Source organism: Myotis daubentonii, chromosome 1, assembly GCF_963259705.1.
Source record: "Myotis daubentonii chromosome 1, mMyoDau2.1, whole genome shotgun sequence".
NCBI lineage: Eukaryota > Metazoa > Chordata > Mammalia > Chiroptera > Vespertilionidae > Myotis > Myotis daubentonii.
The window spans coordinates 44,102,047-44,123,948 of NC_081840.1; the positions used below are offsets into that span (position 1 = coordinate 44,102,047).

A 21,902-nucleotide genomic window follows, 5' to 3' on the forward strand; every position below is an offset into this window, starting at 1 on the left:
AAGCAAACAACAAACAGCAAACCTTATGCAGCCTCATGAGGACTTGTCTCGTTTCTCCAACCAGTGTGCAAACTCACTGAGAATGTGAGGGGGATTCGGGCCCAAACAGGTAAAGTGACCTGTCCAAGGACACAAGTTCTGGAGTCAACCCCACCTTTGCCACTTATTAGCTTGGTGCCCCTGGGCAAATTACTTCTCCTCTCTAAGACTCAGTTTTCTCATCTGAAAAATGGGGGTAATTAACAGAACCTACCTTATTGGGACTGAATGGGCTTAAGGAATAAGAAACACAGTGTCCGCTACATGTTTTGCTCTCAAATTTTAGCCATTATGATTACTTCTTTTACTGCTATTGACATTATTACTGTGAAAGAGCCTGGACTGAGTTGCACGTTCCAATCGATCCATGTCTTCCTGCACAGGGTGGGCAATGCCAGGCACCAGGGACAGCAGTTTCCCTGAGGGGCAGAGGCGGGCCCAGGCCCTGAGGAGTCTGGTTGGGGACAGCGAATAACTCAAGGCAGTTAACTCACTGCAAGGGAGTGGTAGAGAGATGAAAAGTACTGACAGTTCAGAAAAGAGAGAAGCCACTGTGGACTGTGCAATTCCTGACAGCTTCCTGGAAAAGGCAGGCTTTAATGAGCTCCAAAGGACAAATCGGGTATAATTAAACCAAAGGAGAGGAGCTATCAGGAAGGCAGGGCATCAGAAAATCCCTCTACCCCTAACTCCTCCCCACCCATCCCTGGCAAAAGGCAGTAGGCAGCCCGCACGCAGCCTTAGCATTTCCTCCCAAGGAACAGCCCAGGGCCAAGGGAAGGGCTAGGCATGACAGCACAAAGTTAGGCACCAAGCGTCAGGCACCCACATGTGTCCCCACATCTGGACAGGAGGCTCCAGCAGAGGGCTGGCCTGGGATGCTGGGCTTTCACTTTCCCCCTTTTTTTCCCATGGACCTGAATTTGGGTTTGTCTGGGGAGTGTTTTCTTAAGCCCAAGTGTTTTTCCTGCAGCCCCGGCCGCCCCCTCCCTGCCCCTCCTGGCCTCGTCTGGAGTGCCAGTCCAGTGAACCGCTGCCTGGCTGGGCCGCCGGCCGCCTTTGATGCGCACCCCTCCCCAGACTTCAATGTCGCTGTGTGCACGGCCCCTTTAATAAGTTATTTCCGTGGAAAACCCTGGTAACTCCGTTGTGAATCAAGCCTATAAACACCTCAAACCCATCAAAGCACCCAAGAAAGGAAGGGGGTGGGCAAGCGAAGAAAATCTCTTACAGTAACTCACACACTGCTCCCTCATAAGGGCCTAGGCAGCTTGTTGTCAGAGGTGCCCCCTGGGGCTGAGCCAGCCCGCTGAAAAAATGGCATGCCACCCCAAAGTCCAGGGATCCAAAGCCCCAGAAGACAATGCCTGCCTGTGTGTCCTGGGGATGATGCAAGAGGAGAGTCCCGACCCAGCACCCAGCAAGATGTACACCCAGAGAAGCAAACCCGATGGGCTGCTCCCGGGCCCAGGAATGTAATGTCTTGGCTACGGGTGAAAGGCCCGGTTTATTGGAAACACGCTTCTTTTCTAATGTTTGGTTTCCTTTCACTCTTTTCTCCTTTTTGTTTTTCCCAGAGTGCACTGCCCAGGGCCTTCAAAAAGGATATGGAGCTCAAACCCTGCCTCAGGGTGAAGGACGGAGGCGGAGCCCAGGACCAGAATTCCTCGGAGTGGCGCACTGGGCACCACCTCCACGTGGGCAGACTCTGGACACTGAGCGTGGAAACCCCAGGTCTAGATGAGCTCTGCCACTTGGGAGCTGTGGGGCCAAGGACAGGCACTGCCCCTTCTCAAGGTCTCGGTAAAATGGGTGGAATGAACCAAAGCGCCCCTAGAAGTGTTCCTGGCTGAACACTGTGGCCTTGGACAACGGTCCAGCGTGGAATAAAGCTGCCCACATGATTAATGGGGAGCCCAGAGGTCCCAGTCCCAAGTATACATACACCCAAGAGAAGTGTGTCCTTATGTCCACGGACAGGCCTGCCCAGGAATATGTACTGTAATATCATGGACAGGCGCCAGAAAATGGAAACCTCCCAAGTGCCCTGTAGTAGTGAAAGGCATACGTTAGAGTAGGAGAACTGTGGTCTGCGCCCAGAGAATATTATCCAGCCATGAATGAGCGATCACAGGTGTCCCAACCATACAGATGGGCTTTGCAAACATACAGAAGAGCCCAGAGGATTGGTGTTGCCAGAGGTGGGGTGGGGAATGGTGTGTGTGAGGTGGTCAAAAGGTACAAATTCCCAATTACAAGATAAGTAAGTTCTGGGGATACAATCGACAGCACAGTGACTATAGTTAATGTGGATGTATGGTATATACGGAAGTTGTTAAGAGTAGATCCTAAGAGTTCTTATCACAAGAAAAAAATTGTAACTCTGTGTAAGTGATGGCACTTAACTTACTATTGTAATCATTTTGTAATATATAAAAATATCAAATCATGATGTACACCTGAAATTAATACAATGGATGTCAATTATATCACAAATAAAAGAAAAAAATTAATAAAAGATAAGAACACAGTGTATACTTCCATTTGTACCAGGTTCAAAACCAGGAAAATTCATCTATGGTGTTCCAGGTCAGAATAGAGCTTACTAGTAGTTGCCCAAGGGGGGTTGGAGAGTGACTGGAAGGGAACCTGAGAGGGGGCTTCTGACACAGTGTTCTGTTTCTTGATCTGGGCAGTAGTTACACAAATACATTTGGTTTGAAAACATTGTTCACTTGTGATGTTTGTGCTTTCTGCATATTGTACATCAAGCATGTCAAACTCAAAGGCTAACACGGGCCAAATAAACAAGGTTTAAGTGTATGTGGGCCGCAAAAATACAAAAGCTTCAATTTTCATAAAAACATAGGCTTATTTCCATAGAGACATGCTGAAAACAAAGAGCTGAAATAAATGAGTAATCGTTAACATAAAATAATAAAACATTTTAATAAAAATTAGTATTTTTTCTTGAACATTAGCTTACCAGACACTGAATAACTGCACAAATTAGTAAGTGTAATGCAAATAAACCTATTTTTCTTGTTCTCTGAAAGCGAAATATTTTGTATTACGCACACCAAACAAGTCAGTCCAAGACTAATGACGTGGCAATCAGCTGCTAAAATAGTCACTGCTTGTATTAGTGGAGAGAAATGGTGCGCCTGCATGTAAGGCGTATAAGGGAAATGAATGCAATACGTTTATAGTAATCAGTCATTAGCGAACATTGTAGTTCATTATTAATAATTATGTATAAGAGGACATTGTAAAAATTAACTTAGGAAATTTTTATTAAAACGTTTATTACATGCTGTTATATTGTCTGGGCCACAAAAACATTTGTTGTGGGCCGCATGCGGTCCTGACGTTTGACATGCTTGCTGTACATCAATAAAAAGTTTACATTAAGCAAACAGAACTCTACACTCTTGGGTCATGCAAACCTATTCTCTAAGGCTGCAGTCAATCTACCTATCAATCAAAAGGACTTCTGGGGCATGTAGCTGTGGCCCACCACAGAGGAAAGTCCTGCCCTTCCTGAGGTAGCCTCCAAGGCCCTCCCTCTAGGCCTCCCTTCTTACGGCCCTGCCAGGATCACTCCCCTCCCTAGAACAACCATTTCACATCACCTTGCCTTTGCCCAGCAGTTCCCTGGACCTGGGGTGCCCTGCCCTCTCAGCCTAGTGAAACCCTCTCCTCCTTCAGTTCTAGCTCTGCTCCCAGCCCACACTATTCACTTTGGAAACAGCATTCACCTGCCTCTCTCTAGGGTTACATTAGATTCCAAGGTATCTTCTCCTTCATGCCATTCTCTTCCTCATTCTAATACTTGGTTACCAATTCACTTAATTACCATCGACTGAAAACTGGGTGTGTGCCAGGCACTGTGCTATCGACGGTACTTGTGGGATCTCCAAAGCGTCCGAGAGGTGTTGCCCAGCCCACTTGCCAGAAGTGGAGTGGAGTGAGGCTGCAAAAGGGAGGCTGTGTGATTTAGACCACAGGTCTGTCTGGCCCCAAAGCCTGGGCTTTTCACCCCTGACGTCTTGAGTCCCCAGCATCCCCGACATCTATACCCTTTACTACACACCCTACTACTCCAAGGTCTAGAAGCAGGTCTGGGCAGAGCTGAGTGGCTCATTTAATTCTTAGTAAAGCTACTGAGACCCAAGGGAGGTGTCAGGATAACAAGAAGGGCATAAGAGCTCAGGTGGGGCTGGCCAAGCTTCCTAGAGCAATCACAGAGAACCCGCCTTCCTGCAAAGACAAAAACCACATCTCCACGCGCTCACTTTCCGCTGAGTGTCTTTGAGCAATCATTTTTACCACCCTCCAGACTGAGCTTTCTCACCTGAAAACTGCAAGTACAACACCGGGTTGTAGCAAGCATCAAACATGTCGGGACCTGGTGACCCTCAGAGGGACAGTCCGACGTGACCTCACTGGTGCTCTCATACTGCTAAACCCCAGAACACATACCACAGCACGAGGGACCAGAGCCGGGCAGCTCACAAACAAAGCAGGCTGCGCTAAGATGCCATGTGTGCCCGTCCCCAGAAATGACAAAGTACAGGCTGGGGCCCAGATACAGAAAAGGCTCCTGCCTTGAGGGGAAGACGGCTGGATGCTCTAGGTCAGTGATGGCGAACCTATGACGCGCGTGTCAGAGGTGACACGCGAACTCATTTCTTTGGTTGAGTTTTCTTTGTTAAATGGCATTTAAATATAGAAAATAAATATCAAAAATATAAGTCTTTGTTTTACTATGGTTGCAAATATCAAAAAATTTCTATATGTGACACGGCACCAGAGTTAAGTTAGGGTTTTTCAAAATGCTGACACGCCAAGCTCAAAAGGCTTGCCATCACTGCTCTAGGTCCATTCAGACCTGTGTTTTCAGCCCTGGCTGCATATTAGAATCACTTGGGGAAATTTTTTAAATCCTGAAGCCCAGTCTTCCCCAACCACTCCTGGAATGAGGTCTCCACTATTTAAAAAGTCTTCACGGGACTCTGCAAAGAGGGCTGAGAATAAATGAGAGAATAAATGCCTGGCCCACTTACAGACGGAGAAGCTGAGTGGAAACAATTGGAGATCACCAAAAAGACGTGAGACGGAGCCAGGACTGGGACCTGGGTCTCCTGGCCCAGGTGTGTCACTCCCTGAGACTTAGAGGAAGCCCCTGGGGTTCTCTCCAGCCTTCGCCCTGTGAGGAAGGGAGCTGGCAGCTAAGACACAGCTGAGCAGCCAGGCAGGAGGAGTCTGAGTCCGTGTCCCTCGCTCCTGGGGCCCTCTCTACCCTCCTCAGCTCCTCTCTCGGGTCAAATAGCAGCAGAGGCTCTGGAGGCAGGGCTCCTCCACCCTGAAAAATCAGGGTCTCCTTGAGCCTGAGACAGACAACGTGAGCTGAGAGTCAAGGGGTGTGGAGAAGCCGCGGCCGCTCTGAATCACAAACACAATTCCAACACCCACTGCACACCAGACCCTGAGCTGGGTGCCATGTGGGGAAGACCCTGGCCCTGCCCTGAGTCAAGCATCCCCAGCCCCATTCCCAACACCTGCCCTCGGAGAGCAACCTGGAGTCCTTGTTTTGGCAACAGTGTCCCCTCTTCTCCTGCGACCCTGCAGGCAGGCCTGGGAGGGACCTAAAATCTAAGGCCCAGAGCTGACATGTGGTTGGCAGGAAACCACACAGTCACTGAGTAGAAGGCTGGGCCCCAGCATGGAGGCTGAGAAAGGTAGGCTCTCAGAGTCCGACAGGAAACAGTGGACGGGCGGGCTGAGGAGGCGAGTAAAGACAGGCAGAAGGGGAGACAGTCGGGGTCTTCCTGGGGCGCACACACCCTGATGGCCGATGCGGACAGCCTGCCTACAAAGGTGCCTGCTGGATGCCCATTTCACCCCATGCAGCCCAAAAGGCTGGAACCGGAGTGTGCGCCAGAACAGCTGTACCCTGCCTCCATCCCTCTCCCAACATACTCCACTGGTCACATCTGGCTAGCAAAGCCCCTCCCCTGAGCTGCTTCCCAGGACTGCTGAGGAGCCACACAGCCCCCAGCCCAGGCCAGCCCGGCCCAGCCCAGCCCAATCCCTCCTGATTTCAGGCCACGTGACTGTGTGGCAGAGCCCACCTCTCCACCTGCTCCCAGCTCTGCCCAGTGCTGGCACGACCCTGGGCACTCAGGGAGATCGAGATGGCTTCCAGGCTCCTATCTCTGAGCTATCCTCTCCTTTTAAGTATCTCTGCAGTGATTCACTTTACAGTCTGAGATGGTGGCTTGGATGTCTGCTCCAGACCTGAGACCTATTCCACCCCAGGGTGAGGTTAGCATCCGTCCCTCAGGTCAGGGCAGCCCCTGCTTTTCAGAAGTGCCAGGCCCCAAGGCCCGACTCACTCTGGCTGGGGGTGCCGGGCCCTGACTTGGGGGTGTGTGGGGAAACGCCTATGGACACCAGGAATTCTTTCCACAAGGGCAACTGGAAAAGCCATGCATCTCTGCTTCCCTTGGCGGCCAAGGACCACGGAGGGAGAATGTTTAATATAAAAACATCTGACCAAGTACCTTCGGGATACATTTTTTGCATCAAAGAAGAAGCTCTTGGCAACAGCCGCTCTACCCCGACAAGGAAACTTTCAAGTGCAGCTCCCGATTGTTACAGATGCCCGGGAAAGCGTGCCAGCAGGGACAGGAGGAGGGCGAGCCATGGGGCCTGGCAGACAGATGGTTGTGATTAGGCTGGATGCAACCAAGTGCATTTACTGGAATTTCAGGTCTCCGGAGAAAACCTGCCGGTTCCCTCCGTGTTGCAGGCCGCCCAAAGTGTAGGGGCCATCTGCCTCCAACTCAGAGTCGAGCAGCCCTGGACAGGAACAGGACTCCTCTCAGAAGCCCACCCACCCACCATCTCACGAGTGATCCATTTATTCATCCAGCAACCATCCTATGAGCAGAGCTGCTCTGGGGCCCAGTGACAACTGTACACACTGAATCTGGGGTAACCAGGGACACAGAAGCCCCCAAGGAGCCAGAACTGTGTGAGTCCTACATCTTGCAGGGGACATAGAAGGCACCATGCCAGATACTAGGGAACCCAACAGGGGCCAGACTAACTAGGTTCTAATCCTAGTTCTACTGATTTCTAGCTGGGTGACCTTGGGCAAGTTATTTAACTTCTCTGGGCCTCAATTACTTCTCCTTTAACATGGCCAATAAAAGTGGTTACTTTAGCTCTGGCTGGTGTGGCTCAGTTGGTTGGGCATCATCTTGGGCACCAAGGTGTTGTTGGTTCGATTCCCAGCCTGGGTTGTTGGCTCCATCCCTGGCAAGAGGCATGCAGGAGGCAGCCAATGGTGTGTCACTCGCACATCGATATTTCTCTCTCTCTCTCTCTCAAAATCAATTTTAAAAAATCTAAAAAAAAAAAAAAAAAAGTAACTACTTCATAAGAGCTGTGTGGAGGATTCCATGAATGAATGCGTGTACGACACGCACTTAGAGAGTATCTAGCACAGAGCTGTGTTAGTTATGATTCTTTAATATGTGCTATGATCTTTCTGTCTTTACCTTTGTATGTTCTCTCTCTCTGGATCTCTCTCAGCAACCATCCTATGAGCAGGATCCTTTGTCCCAGGCAAAGTCATTTATTTATTCCACAGTGACCTCTGTCTAGGGAGTAGGCCCTGTGCTGGATGCCAGACAACGTCCAAGGCCCTTCAGGACCAAGTACATCCCAAAGTCCCCTTGACCCCAGTGACCAGTCCCTCTCATCCAGCCCATTCCAATAAATTCAAGATACCCTCTCTGGATTCATCTTTTCCTGTTCTCCCATCTCACACATATTAACCTTCTAGCCACAAACAAACTAAGAACATACGGTGGTAACTGCACACCTCCCTGCTTCTGCATAAGCTGTTCCTTCTATCTGACAGGCTGCCTATGCCCTGTTGTCTTCTTGCCATTCCCACCCCAACACAGTCCCCTGCTCTAATTTCTGTGCTGCTGCTAAACCATGCCCACAGTTCCACAGCCTTTAACACAATCACTCACGACTCTTTGCTTGCTGTCTACTTCCCCTTCTAGACCATCAGCTCCTCAAGGGAAAGGTCCAGGCATTCTTTACTTTATATCACCTGATACCGGCATACAGTAGGTCCTTAATAAATGTTCACTACATGGACCTGTCACCCCAAAGCCTATAGTCAGGGAACATACCAGCCCTGGAGTCCTTTGTCGGAGATCCCAGAGGATGTAAAAGCTGGTGATCTCTGGCAAGTCCGTTTCCCTCTCTGGGCCTTGGGTTCTTCATCGGTCCAGGGTACCCCCACTCCATTCCCAAGCTTTAGTGTTTTAGAAAAGGGGGAGAGAGAAATCCAGGACACCAATCCCCTCCCTCCATATGGTCTTGTCCCAGACATTAGTTTTGCTTTGGGACAATGATGACAAGCTGAGATGCTGTAGGCCAGAAGCCTCAGTTCTCCACACAACCCCTCAGGGCTCAGGACCTGGTACCCTCTGCCTAGAACACATGAGCATCAAGGAGCCCCTGAGATCAGTGACCCAATGGCCCCCATGCACAGTTGAGCAAACTGAGACTAGCGAGTGAGGAGCTTACCTGAGATCACAGCAGGGGAAAAGGCAAAGCCAGGCCTGGAACCCACTCTGGCTTTGTGATAAACCCCGTATGCTTCATGGCCAACCAGGTTGCCCAGAACCCCTCCACCACTACCTGTTCCTCCCAGGACTGCTGAAGTCACCTTTGTCACTCCTGCCCTTCACCCCTCACCACCTCTATTCCAACTTTACACAACCGGCCCAGGAAGAATGGGTCCTTTTATGAAATATCCAGGAGGTTTTAAGGGGGGAAGAAGGCTCTTTTTTCCTTTGGTTGGTCAAAGCTAAAAAAACGCAAGGCAAAGGCTTGATGCAAGTTCCAAATGCTGCTGATTTAGGCTCCTTCTCCCCCACCTCCGCCCCAAGAGGAGGCAAGGAATCTGAGGCCATTTCTGAATTGGAAGCGGCAAGCTGGTCCTGGCCCAGGAGCTCAGGGTCCATCCTGAAACCTGTCCACCAGCCCTAGACGACTGGAGCCTGACTTGGGAGGTAGAGAGAGCGGGTATGGGCCATATCCAAAGGGCAGCTCTTAACCCAGGGGACTGATCTAGGTTCATATCTGATTGTGTTAGGACACCGGATGGGCCAAACTCCAGACAAAACATCCCTCTTGCCCTCCAAAATCAAACGAAACCCTCATTTTAGCTAAAACGTTACCCCTGCCCACTCACTGGACATGCAGCGGCCCTAGGCCCACAGGCAAGGAGCACTCTCATGTGTCAGGACTGAGCATGGTCATGCACAGCAATGCTGTCCAGGGTGTGATCAGTCTGTAAAAATTCACCGAGCTGGACACTTACCTGTGCACTCCGGGTATTAGAGTGTTTAACAGATACTGCCCAGGCCCTGGCCTCCCCTTGCCTTGTCTCCCACCAACACCTGGTGCTTTGCTTTGCAATCCGTCTGACATCCTTTGGCTTCTCAACCTCAGGCTTGCTTTCACACCTCCAGGCCTTCGCACGTGCTATTTCTTGGACCTGGAACATCTCCCACACCCAAACCCTGTCTCTTTGGTAGACTCCTATTCATCCCGTAAAAACCAACTTAGATGTCATCTCTTGCAGGGAGTCTTCCTGGTCTACCTCCCCACCACACCCAGTCGATCACTAATCCCTTCTTCTTCTGGACCGTTTCTTACACTACTTCTCATTATTATTGTTTGTCTTTACCTGTCTGTGAGTACCTTGAGGGCAGAGATGATACAATTTTTATCTCTGTGCCCCCAGACTTCAGCACAGGGCCTGGCTGCCCCAAAGTCCTACAATAGGAAAAGGCACAGCTGGGACTTGAACCCAGGGCTTCTGGTGCACAGTCCATGCTCTTCGGTCCACCTTGCTATAGAGCAGCGGTTCTCAACCTGTGGGTCGCGACCCCTTTGGCGGTCAACCGACCCTTTCATAGGGGTCGCCTAAGACCAACCTGCATATCAGATATTTACATTACGATTCATAACAGTAGCAACATTACAGTTATGAAGTAGCAACGAAAATAATTTTATGGTTGGGTCACACCATGAGGAACTGTATTTAAAGGGCCAGGAGGTTGAGAATCGCTGCTCTAGAGGCTCAGCACACACTGACTGAACTGAATTGAGCACTCTGGAGAACGAAGAGCTCAAGGATCTGCTAGATGAGGGCATCCGAGGAGAGCAGGCTGGGGCCGTAGCATCGGGAAGCAGCAGGAGACAATACTGCATCAACACTCCTCTCCCAGCTCCTGTGGGCACTAAAGATGAACATCAGACAGCACTGACCCCAAAAGGTACCTGTTTAGAGACCACTGGGAGGAGAGGTGGCAGGTGGGTGGGCAGCACGCAGCCACCTAGGTTGTAAACTGGCTCTGCTTGCTTATGCTTGCCGTGTGGCCCTCAGCCACTCTCCTCACTTCTCTGAGCCTCTGTTCCCAAACTCTGTCAATCTACACAGTGTAAGAATCCTAGAGAAGGATCTGTGCCCTCAAGGAACTTGCAGTCTGAGTGGTGGAGAAAATCCAGCTGCGACCCCACTCTCCATGTGTTCCTGCATAGCTCCCTTCCTTCCCCAGGCCTTCTCTTTAAAATGAGGGTTTGCCCTTGCTGGTGCAGCTCTGAAGAAACCAGCGTGCTGCAAGGACTGAGATACCGGTACACACATCCTAGGTCAGCAAAAGGGACAGCCCAGTCCGCATGACAGGCAGCTTACAACATGGCTGGCACACAATGGGTGCTTAATAAAGCCCTGGAACTGTTACCCAATAGGCACTAGAACGGGATACCAGCGATAAGTCACTGGATCCTGAAGAAGCCTGCACCACCATGGAGTCAGGCAGGTCTAGCTTCTAAAGCAGCCCCACTACGCAGCCTCTCAGTAAAGGACCCATAACTCAGCACCCAGCAGCCAGCCTGGCCTAGCTGCCCCTTGTCTCACAGAGCACAAAGCTCCTTGTGTTCCGCTCATTCTGCTCTTCTAGCCTAGAGCACTGAAGAGCTGAGAGAACCTGCCTTCTTCCCTCAGCCCTCCTCAGAATGGCCATTCCCACAGGGCCCTTCATCCTGTCATTCTTTGAATTACGGCATATTCTGCCTTTAAGTTGCTCAGAATGAGGGTTGCCTACCAGCCACTTACACCTTAGTATGAATTTAACTAGCTAATCTTGCTTTTCCTCCCGGAACTAAACTGAAATCAAGGAAATAGGAAAGGGGTGGAGATTTTACAGAGAGGAAGATGGCTGGAGGAGACAGACCTTTAGGGGGAAAGCGCCCCAGGTCCTGAGTTAGGCAAAGAACCCAGAGTGTCAAGGCTCTCCGATTTAAATTTGGGGGTGATATAGATATGAGATGAGAATATTGTGTCAACCATTCAGCAGAGAGCTGAAACAAGACAGTCTCCGGTCTGCTACCCCTGCCCTGCCCACCCCCCCGCTGATGAGTTCCTGCCTGCCTGGCTGTGACTGAGCCTCAAAATTCCCACCATTCCTTCTAAAGTGGCCTCAACAACAGGACAGGAAAGTGAAGCGGAGACCTTGGACTGGATAAAAATAGACAGCCCCAACCCAGGCGCTGGATTGTCATTGTGCAAGACAAACAAGGGCAGCTCTGTCGTGGGGCTGCAAACACCCCACTCCGGCAGGACACCCATCCCAAGGCACTGAGAAGGGGCAAGCTCTCAGGACAAAGGGAGACAGAGTGGGCTGGGCAGCTTAGGGGCAGAGGCAGTGCTCTGGGTGGTCTGCAAGGTTTGCCTGGTGGTGACAATGAAGAGCACAGAGACCGGGCCTCCAGCCAGCTCCTCACCCCTATCCTTGGTACTAAAATTGGGACTGGCTGCCCCCAGGCTCTTCTGATCACCTATATGGCCCCCTAGGGTGTGTCTCCCAGTAGGGGATGGGAACCCTTGCTGTAGAATGCTAGGCAGGGCCCTCAGGATGGGAGAGCTGGGCAGTCACTGCTCAGGCTCCCATCCCACAATTACCACTTACTAATTTGTGAATTTGGGCAGCTGGCCCAATAATGAGCCTCAGTTTCCTCACCTATAAAATAGGGAGCATCGCATCTGAGTCTCTGGGTTGTGAGAGAGTCAAAGAGATGAAGAATGACCAGCACTTAGCAAAGTGCTAAGTAGTGAGTGTCAATACATGTCAACAGTTGTCACCAACAGCAGTAATATCTGTCCTTGAATATCAGACACCTTGTCCCTGGCTCTGGCCCCAGCCCAACACATTCTTCCCCTCACCTTTCTCACCTTACCTCCCACCCTGCCCTTGGGCACAACCCTGCATTCCATCTTTGCAGGATGACTCCTGCCTTCACCATCCAGAGACCAGCACAGCTCTGGGCCTTTTCCCAGCCTGAGCCTGTCCTTCAGTGTGACAGCCACCAAAGCCCCAAGTCTGTGACCTCCCTGGAGGCAGGGCAGTGCCAGTCCATTAGTCCTCGGACCCTCACAGCACAAGTAAACTGGAAAGCTGAACGGTGAAGTGAAACCTGGAGGGGGGGCAGGGGGGCGATGACCACAATGGGGAAAGCCACTAGCCTACTGGGACCACTGGAACTCAGACAAAAGCCCACCAGACCCCCTTCAATCATTCCCCCATCAGATATCCCAAACTTCCTCCCCAGTTCCGTCACCCCTTTAGAATTACAAAGCCACTGGATGCCAAATTTTCTCATGAGAACCATAAAGTTCTGGCCCACGGGAGAGAGCAGCAGGGGCCTGCTCAGCGGCCAGGACCAAAAACTGCTCTGGAATAACTAACAGGGACCCACTGGACCCCAAAGGCAGCCAAACACAATGGCCCAGGGTCTCCAAAGATCCCCCAGCCTCCAAAGGGCGCTCTCTCCTGGGAACCAGATGGGGGAGGGGCCTCGAGCAGGTGCTGTGGAGTCTGCTCCTTCCTGCTGAGCCGGCTACACACCAGGCCCACTCTGGGAAGACAGAGATCAAGAGACGATGACCGTCCGGCCACATTGGTTCAGTGGTGGGGCACTGACCTACGAACCAAGAGATCACGGTTTGATTCCAGGTCACAACACATGCCAGGGTTGCCAGCCTGATCCCCAGTAGCGGGCCTGCATGAGGGGGCCTGCAGGAGGCAGCCGATTAATAAATCTTATTGATGTTTCTCTTTCTCTCTCTCCCTCTCCCTTCCTCTCTGAAATCAAACAAAAATATATATTTTAAAGAAGAGACTATGACTATGAATACACCGTGAACTGTAAGCCATTTCCACACACTGGAGTTTCCACCATTAATGACAGAGGGTAGGGGGATGTCAGAAAATTACCTATCCATCCAACCAATGCTAATGTGATCCACGAAATTAAACCCACTCTGAAGATTGTCAGGGACACAGACACATGCAGTCAGACATACTTTTAATCCTCTTCTTCAGAATTATATGTAGCTTTCATCCCCACAGTCACAGAGGAAAAAAGATGGATTTATCTCTCCCCCCTCCTCTACCCCCTAACATCCAAAATGTTCACTCCTTGTGTTCATCTGGTTAGGAAAAGGCAGTATAATCAAATAGGGCCAAAAGGCAGAGAAGAAAACAAAGTGACCCAATTAGAGGGACCACCAGAAACCAAAAGGCAAGTAATATCCAGAAGACCTAGACCCCAGTACCAACTGTGCCCTGAGTCTCACAAATGTGACCCTCCACAAGTCACTTCCTGCTCCAGCTTCTAGTTTCTTTATCCTTGAAACTGATGTAGTCTTACGGTCTCCCATGGTTGTGACGGAACAGAGAATGGATGGGGAAGGGTCTGCAAATGGTAAGTAGTCAGGCAGGCCAGCTTCATGAAGAGTCATGGGGAGAATGCGGCAAGAATGACAGACAGAACTGTGTGTCAATTCAGTTTATCGGGGTACATTCAGCCCTTGCAGAAAAGTAGGGGGTGGGGGGACAAGGCAGAACAGTGGTTAGGAGCACAGTGACAAATGCTTCTGCGATTAGGTGCCCCTGGCCAAGTCCCTTTACTGCTATTCTGAGAGGATACAGATAAAGGGCCCAGGTACAGGCCATGCCCCAAAGTAAACACTTCATAGCTCTGGTCACTGTGGTTGCCATTATGACTTGGGCGTGGGTAGAGGAAAGACTGCTCAGACGCAGACAGAAGCCCTCAAGCCAAGATCTAGCCATGCAGCTCCAGCCTGGGGGGCTGTCACCTCATGGAGCATAGGGCCAGGGCACAAGGCCCAGCTGTCCCAAAGGGTCCCACAGACCTGGGCACCCAAGTCCCTCCTGGCCCTCTATGCCCCCAAGTCACCACCAACCTCTTACTTCTTATGGAAAGCTTGACTCAGATATCCTTGGAATGTCCCTATGGCCAACTCTTAATTGCAAGGGGTGGGAGCTCCAAACTAGTGTTCTCTCTGCAAAGGAGCCCAGCCTCCACCGCTCCAGGAAAGACAGGGAAACCACTGGCCTCTGGCAAACTCCCTCCGTACCAGACCCTCCTGAAAGCTTGTTCCACCCACTCCATTTCCCCCCCTTCTGACCCTTCACATAGCTCCTTCCCCAGAGTGGGGATGGAAGGAGAAACCCATGTAGAGAAATGTATACAAACACATCCATTTGCTGCCTCCCAACAGCTGGGAGAACAGGATCCCTTGCTAAAATGAGAGATGAAGAGCTGTACTGGGCTTTACTCACTTCCACAAGACAAGGTAGAGACAATTGGTTAAAACGTGGATCGACAGACATTTTAGGTTACCATCTTTAGGTCTCATTCTTAACCCCAAGAACACCAGTGATGAAGAGATGGGCAGTCTTCCCATCTAAGGGTTGGGAGGAAAGGGGGAAAGAAAAGGAGTGGGAATATCAAAAGGGCCTCCATCCAGCACCACTCCCACCTGTCCCCCTCTGCAAAGTTCAACGCAACAGCAGCGTGCAAAGAAAAGAAAAAAATGCCAACCTGAGAATTCACCCGGAGCAGTGATGAGGGAGTTGGTGGCCTCCGTTTCAGTGTAAGACAATGTGGAATCAGATAGATCTACGGGAGGAAAGAGAAAGAAAACTGAGTTGGCTGTGAGGTGTGCCTCCTGTTCCGGCTTTCTCGTGCATCTGTGTGCACGTGTGTGCGCGCAAGTGCTTGCAAAGGGCAGGGTGTCCCTCCCAACTGATGCCACTCTGTAACCCTGTCCCATACTTGTACGAGACCAGGCCGGCCAGCCCTGGAATTCTTCTGGAAAATGCCAACCACTGCAGCCCTGGCACCTGAAAAAGTTGCAATTGCTCTGACCACAGAAATAACCCAAGTTCAGGGGACTGAGCAAGTAGCAACTTGGAGCCTCGCTGGGTACGGTTAAATTAAGCCCCTAAACAATTCATAGTTGCTATACTTAATTACAACCATTAAAATTCTTGAAGTTGTTCCTTCTTGCTTCCTTCCTTCCTTCCTTCCTTCCTCCCGCTGGAGCTGGGGAAACTGTTTTAACAAGTTACCAGCCATCCTCCCTCTGTCCCGTTTACACCCCTCTAATTAAGGGCTCAAGCATTTGCTCCCAGATTAACTTTTTTTCCTCTCCCCTCCTCCACTCCCTAACATTCCAACCTGCTCACAGAGCGACTTTCAATGCCTGGACCGTTGTTTTTTAAGGTGTTCATTTTGTGTGAGTAGTTTTAAGTACTTCATATGGCGTGCATTATTTGTTTTCCCCTGCCTGCAGTGCCGTTAGATGGGAAAAGGAAAATCTTTTGCACTTTTTTTTCTTGAACACTGAGCTGCTAGCTTACTAAGCCAATGCCTTTTGGGGCAGGCAGACTTGGAAAATTTTTCCTGGGCCTGTGCCTCCTGCTACCAGCGATAGGGTATTGGTCCCTGTTAAGGGACAGGCCTGTCCAGGAGTCGGAAGAGGCATGTTCTGGGAGGCCTGCAGCACTTTCACCATCTCACTCAGCACAACCCAGGTCTGGTTCAGCTGGTTCCACCTGGCTCAAGAGAGGCACCCAAGCTGGGGATTCCTAAGGCCAAACCGTTAGCCTAGGCCCTTGCTAGCTGGGATTCCAGTCGATCCTGCAGGATTTTTTTTTTTCCCTTTTACCACATGGCTTGGAGAGCGGGAAGATGAAACATTAACCAATTTGGCCTCTTTTTTTTTTTTTTTTTCATTTCCCACTTGCCAGATGCTGACTGGGTGTTCTGGGTTTTATTTTGTTTTTGGAATCATGTGATCACAGAGGCTTAGAAGTGAACTGACTTTTTGTTTATGAAAAAGCAGCAATGCAAGGAAAAGAAAATAATACAAAAAAATAACTTGGACTATTTATCAGGGCATGAAGAAGTTATCTGCTGGTAAAATGTGTTTGGAGGAAAATAAGGACAGATGGAAAAATCTCTTTAAAAGAAAAAATAACCTCAACTCCTCAGTGGGATCATCTTCTTAAAAGATTGTTCCTTTTAATACTGAATGTTCCCAAAGTGTGCGCCCCGAGTCTCATTATCACAGGCTGAACCCCATTTCTTAGTGAGCCACTGTGGAACTAACACAGACAGCTTTGTCACTCCTGGGAAACAACAAGAGTGACAACAACAGGCAGTTTCTACCTTTTGCAGCTAGTAAGTTCTCATAATGCACTCTGCAAACCCTCACATCTGGTGCTTCTAGTGGGGTCCTAGAAGTCTAAGTGTCTTCGGGCTGTTGTAGAAAAAGAACACTCCCCACCTCCATCACGGCTCCAGCCCCAAGGACAGACCCCGGCTAGAAGTCGGAACCCCCAGGTTCAAGTCACACCTCCATTCTTAGCAAAATCAGGGGTCACCAACTTTTTCTACAAAGGGCCCAATAGTATGTGTTTTCAGACCTGCGAGCCATACAATCTCTGCTGCAACTCTTCACCTCTGCCACTGCAGTGTGGGAGCAGCCGCAGACAATGTGGAAACGGGTGAGTGTGGCTGTGTTCCAGAAGAACTTTATTACAAACACTGAAACTGGAATTTCATACAATTTTCACATGTCATGAAATGTTATTCTTCTTTTGATTTTTTTTAACCATCTAAGAAAGTAAAAACCATTCTTAGCTTGCAAGCCATACAAAAACAGATGGTGAGCTGTCGTTTGCAGACCCCTGGGCTATATGACCACCAGCAAGTGTCACTTCCTCTCTCTAGGCCTCAGTTGTCCCATTCGTGAAATAACCAGGACACCTGTTGACTTCCAAATGGTCACTCTGCAGGGCGAAGCGGCCTCCAGTTTTTGGTGCTTCATCGCAGGCTAACCCACAATTCCTCTGGGCAATGATCCTTGACATTCAAACTGAGTTTACTACTTTACTAAGAACATTTGAGGGTGTGTTTCTTTTCTAATGAAACTAGGGACCCTCTAAGCGACTAGTGCAATGATGTTAGGGAATGCTGAGACAAGCCTGTGAGGGAAGGATGGGGAACCCGTGAGCTGAAAAGGGGGTGGCCCTGGGTTGATGCTCGTCAGCTGGGGGGGCCCTCCCTATCCTTCAGTTTATTTCCCTGTCTATGAAGTGACAGAGTCCAACCAGATGACCTTTCCAGTTCCCCAGAAAACTAAATAAAGCTCCTCCATCCATGGGATGACCATATGTCAAGAAAAACAACGAGGAACTTGCTATCGTTAAGCCTCTGACTCACACACCATCATGGGACACCCTTGGTCCTCCTGGACAGAGGAGGTCAAACTCCTGGAGGGACCTGGTGGGCACTTGTGGCTCCACAGGAGGGCCTGGAAGGAAAACGGGGCTGGATGCCTGAGAGCCGACGACACTGAGACGGGACCTCCCAGAGAATGCTGACACACGCTATTGAGAAGAGCCTTTACCAAAAAACAAAACAAAACAAAACACACTTTTTGTGGTCACTTGTGGGAATGTGTTAGCATCACTGCCACGCCATCTGACTTTTAAAGCCTAGCGAAGTCCCATGGGAACTGTCTGGGTCACAAAGCTGTTCTCCTGGTACTAGTAAGGCCAAACTCACTCACCGCACCACTAGGATGCTCCACGGGCGGAAACAGGAGGACCAGGAAACAAGCCATCTCTACTTTCAGAACCACACACACTGACACAGAACACAAGCTGCTCACCTAGCCCCAAGGTCTGCAGAGAACACGTTCTCCCTCTGAACGGGACCTGTCTAAAACGACGGGACCTGTCTAAAACGACGTGACCACCGGGCCAGGGGCTTCGTGTACCAATACAAGTGCTTTCTTAAAAGTTCCAACTGTTCCTGCCCAGGTGAACTTTTCGGCTTAAAAAGGGGGGAAACCTATAGCTCCTCTCAACAGTGACTTCTTGCTCAACCTATCTGTGATAGTAACAATTAATACTCACTAAAGGAGAATAACCTAAGACTGGGGGAGGGAGAGAAAGGAAAAGAGACAAACACCAACCCACCTCCAATGAGATGCTTAAATCCAAACCCATTCATCTCCCACTGGCCCATGTTTAAAGGTCACAGAGAGGTTAATGATGAGCGGAGGAATTTCAAGATGTAAATAGCCCACTGGAGAGGCTGTCTGCTTCAGCCCAACTGAGGGTGTGTTTGTAATACTTCACCCCATTTCAGAAGCAGCCAGGCCAGCTTCCACGCCCCCCCCCCCCGAAGCCCTTCGGCTCGGAGGCTGGGCGCTGGAATGAAGGGGCACCCCGGATGGACATACCTCCCCCAGGGTCGGAAGGACACACTTACCCAGTGGCTTGTACTCGTCACGAGGAGACAGCCGAGAGTAGGGGGGTGGTGGTGATTCTGGAAGACAGGAGACAGCATGTCACTGCCAGGGTGGGAAAGGTCACACTGGGATTCTTCTACAAGATTATTGATTATTGATTCCCTCCTATAATAAACCCAGCTCACAGGAAACCCTCCTTTTCTCCCATCACCTCTGCTACCCAAATCCACTGGAACATCACTGCTCAGCAGTAAGGCCCAGGTATAGGGTCCAGACCTGGGGTCAATCCCTGCTCTGCCACCTTTGGCTGTGCAACCTTGGGCAGGTTACTTTACTTCTCTGAGCCTTTTCCTCAGCTCTAAAATGGTGACACTAGCCCTGGCCAGTGTGGCTCAGTTGGTTAGACATGGTCCTGTGCACCAAAAGGTTGCTGGTTCATTTCCCAGTCAGGGCACGTGCCCAGGCTGCAGGCTCGATCCCCAGTAGGAGGCATGCAGGAGGCAGCCAATCAATTGTTTCTCTCTCCCTCTACCTTCCCCTTTCTCTTAAAAAAAAAAAATCAATAAAAAAAACACTTTTTAAGAATAAAAATAAATAAAATGGTGACAATAATCATATGGACCTCCCAGGTTTGCCAGGTGGGTGAAAGAAGATAATGTATATAAAATGCTTAGTACAGCTCTTGGTACTGTGGAAAAATACCTCCACAAACACTTAACAGTTATTATTGTAATGAGAAACACAGGTGCAGGGAAAAGCCAGAGCCAGGGTTGCGTGATAAAATACCAGATGCTCAGGTAAATTTGAATTTTGGATTTCCGTGGCATAGCTTTTCGTATAAGTATGTCCCTCGCAATATTTGGGACATACTTATACTAAAAAGGTATGTGTTGTTTACCTGAAATTCAAACTTAACTGACAGTCTGTATTTTTATTTGCTAAATTTGGCAACTCTAATCAGAATTGAGTCTGAGTGCAGAGACTCAGACATAGAAGCTCATTTCCCAACAAGCTGCATCAGAAGTACCATTCTTTGGGGCAAGGAGGAGGGCAAGGAGGAGGGCAAGGAGGAGGGCAAGGAGGAGGGCAAGGAGGAGGGCAAGGAGGAGGGCAAGACTGGCTGGGACCCGAGAAGCCAAACCCAGCTACCTAGATGTGAGACCTTACACCAGTCCCTGCCAGCCCTCGGCCGCAGTGCCCCCACTCTGCAAAGGGGTGGGACACAAGCTCTCTACTGCCTTCCAGCTCAGACCCTGTGTGATTCCTTATTGTCTACGGTATTTTTCTTTTGGTTTCCTTTCATTTGCCTAAAATACTCCTCCTTAAAAACATATACTTTGTCTTCAGAAGAATTCCTTAGCCTCTTGCTTTAGGGGAAGTAACAATTTGCTAAACTAAGTAACAATTTGCATGAATGAAATGACCCTTCATTTTCCCTAAATGAAGCTAAACACCATCAAATCGCAAACGAAAACAAACTCTCAGTGGTAGTAAAGTGGTAATAACTATTATTAGGCAGGTATCAGTAATGACACAAGGGGTAATAAGTGTTTTTCATAATTATAATAAGGCACAATTAGCTGTAGGAGCATTTGTTTTGCTCCATACACCCTATGCAGCTTCAGCTCTTCCCCACCCTGGCTTTTCCAGCCAGAAATTATTTCAACAAAGTGAAGGCTCTGAGGTCTAGAAACAGGGCATCTTTTGTGGACAGCATTTAGGGAGAAGGAAAAGTGAATCATGGAGTAGCTACTGGGAGAGAAGCAAACATTTGCTGAAAGCCTACCCTGTGCCTCCATGCCAGGCATTTTCAATTTCATTTATTGTATTTTATTCTCTTGGACCTTAGGTACAGAGTTGCTCATCGGGCACTTATTTTTGTCTTATCCTTTCTCAGAGACAAAATGGTCAATATTCCCATTTTACAGAGGAGAAAACTGACTTGCCCAGTGTGCCCCAGCCAATCATGGTAAAACTAGGATTTGAGCCGAAGCTGACTCCGCTCTACACCCCAACGAGACAGGTAATCAAAAGGCACCCCATCTCCTACCCCTTCACCCCAGCTAAGTCACATCATCCGCACAGAAAGTGCTCAGTAAGCATCTGTGGACTAAGACAACGGTCATGAGGATAATGGTAAAGTTGGGGGCATCAGTGGACAAAGGTGTGGAGAAGGAGGACTTAAGGGCCAAAGTGCTCACAGGAGACCCCACCAGGACTGAAGGAGGGAGTCATTTGCCTTTAGTAGGCGTCACCTCATCTACTGGTCCTCAGGACTTGGGAGGGGCTAGAGACCACACCTGAGTGAGAGCCAGCCTCTCAGGACAAGAGTCAAAACACAGGTAGGGCTAGAGTTCCCCAGGGAAGGAGACTTGAGGCTGGTGCTCCCACTGGGCAGAAGACTGGGGCCTGGACAGTGGAAGTGACTCCCTCAGGGCCAGATAGGGAGCTGGTTGTACAGCCAGAACCAGAAGCCAGGTCTACGGACCCCCAGCCTCAGGCCCTTTCCATACTACACCACTAACTTATCAGGACTGCAATTACTGTGTTAGGGTTCCTTTGGCAAAAATCTGAAAGACTGAGGCCCAGGCCACACAAGGTGGGAGGCTCTGTACAGCTGCCCCCCCAGAGATGTCCCAAAAGTGAAACTTAGCAGCAGTGGACAGTGGTGGGAGTCAAGCCACTGTCAGTCATCAACCTCGGTGTCTCTTGCAGGAGCTACCTGGGCCTTGAATTGTGACACCCACCACCCATGGCCACACCTGAGGTGGCAGGTTCTAACGACATGAATGAGACAGAAAGCATCTACAAACCTGAAATGTCAGACACACCAGCTGGCAGGGAACGGCAGAGTTCTCGGGAAAGACTTTCCCAGGCCCCCATTTGCACCAGCAAAGCAGTTTGCACAGAACTGTAACAACTGTGGGGACTGGAAGCTAATTACTCACTTACACACTAGGCAAGTGAAAAAGTATGAAGGCCTACAGACTTCACCCCCAGCAGGAGGAATCAGAATGTCAAGGGTTTGCCTTACTCAACTTCTTGGAGTTCACCCAACTCAACTTCTTTTAAAAGACCGGGCAACTGAGATCCAGCAAGATAAAGGACCAGCCCAAGGCCACATAGAAAA

The 21,902-nt window shown here is 49.8% G+C and overlaps 1 protein-coding gene across 3 annotated transcripts in view; it reads right to left on the reverse strand.

The window, feature by feature from the left end:
• Positions 1–21,902, reverse strand: part of SMAD6 (SMAD family member 6) — an 81,379-nt gene that overhangs the window by 52,366 nt on the left and 7,111 nt on the right. The window contains exons 2-3 of one of the 3 annotated variants that reach the window (XM_059697472.1): positions 18,793–18,849; positions 15,049–15,126 (exon numbers count right to left, since the gene is read on the reverse strand). In XM_059697472.1, coding sequence (XP_059553455.1) covers positions 15,049–15,126; positions 18,793–18,849 — 135 coding nt within the window. The remainder of the gene's footprint in view (positions 1–15,048; positions 15,127–18,792; positions 18,850–21,902) is intronic. The other 2 variants (XM_059697490.1, XM_059697482.1) reach the window with 2 other exon arrangements.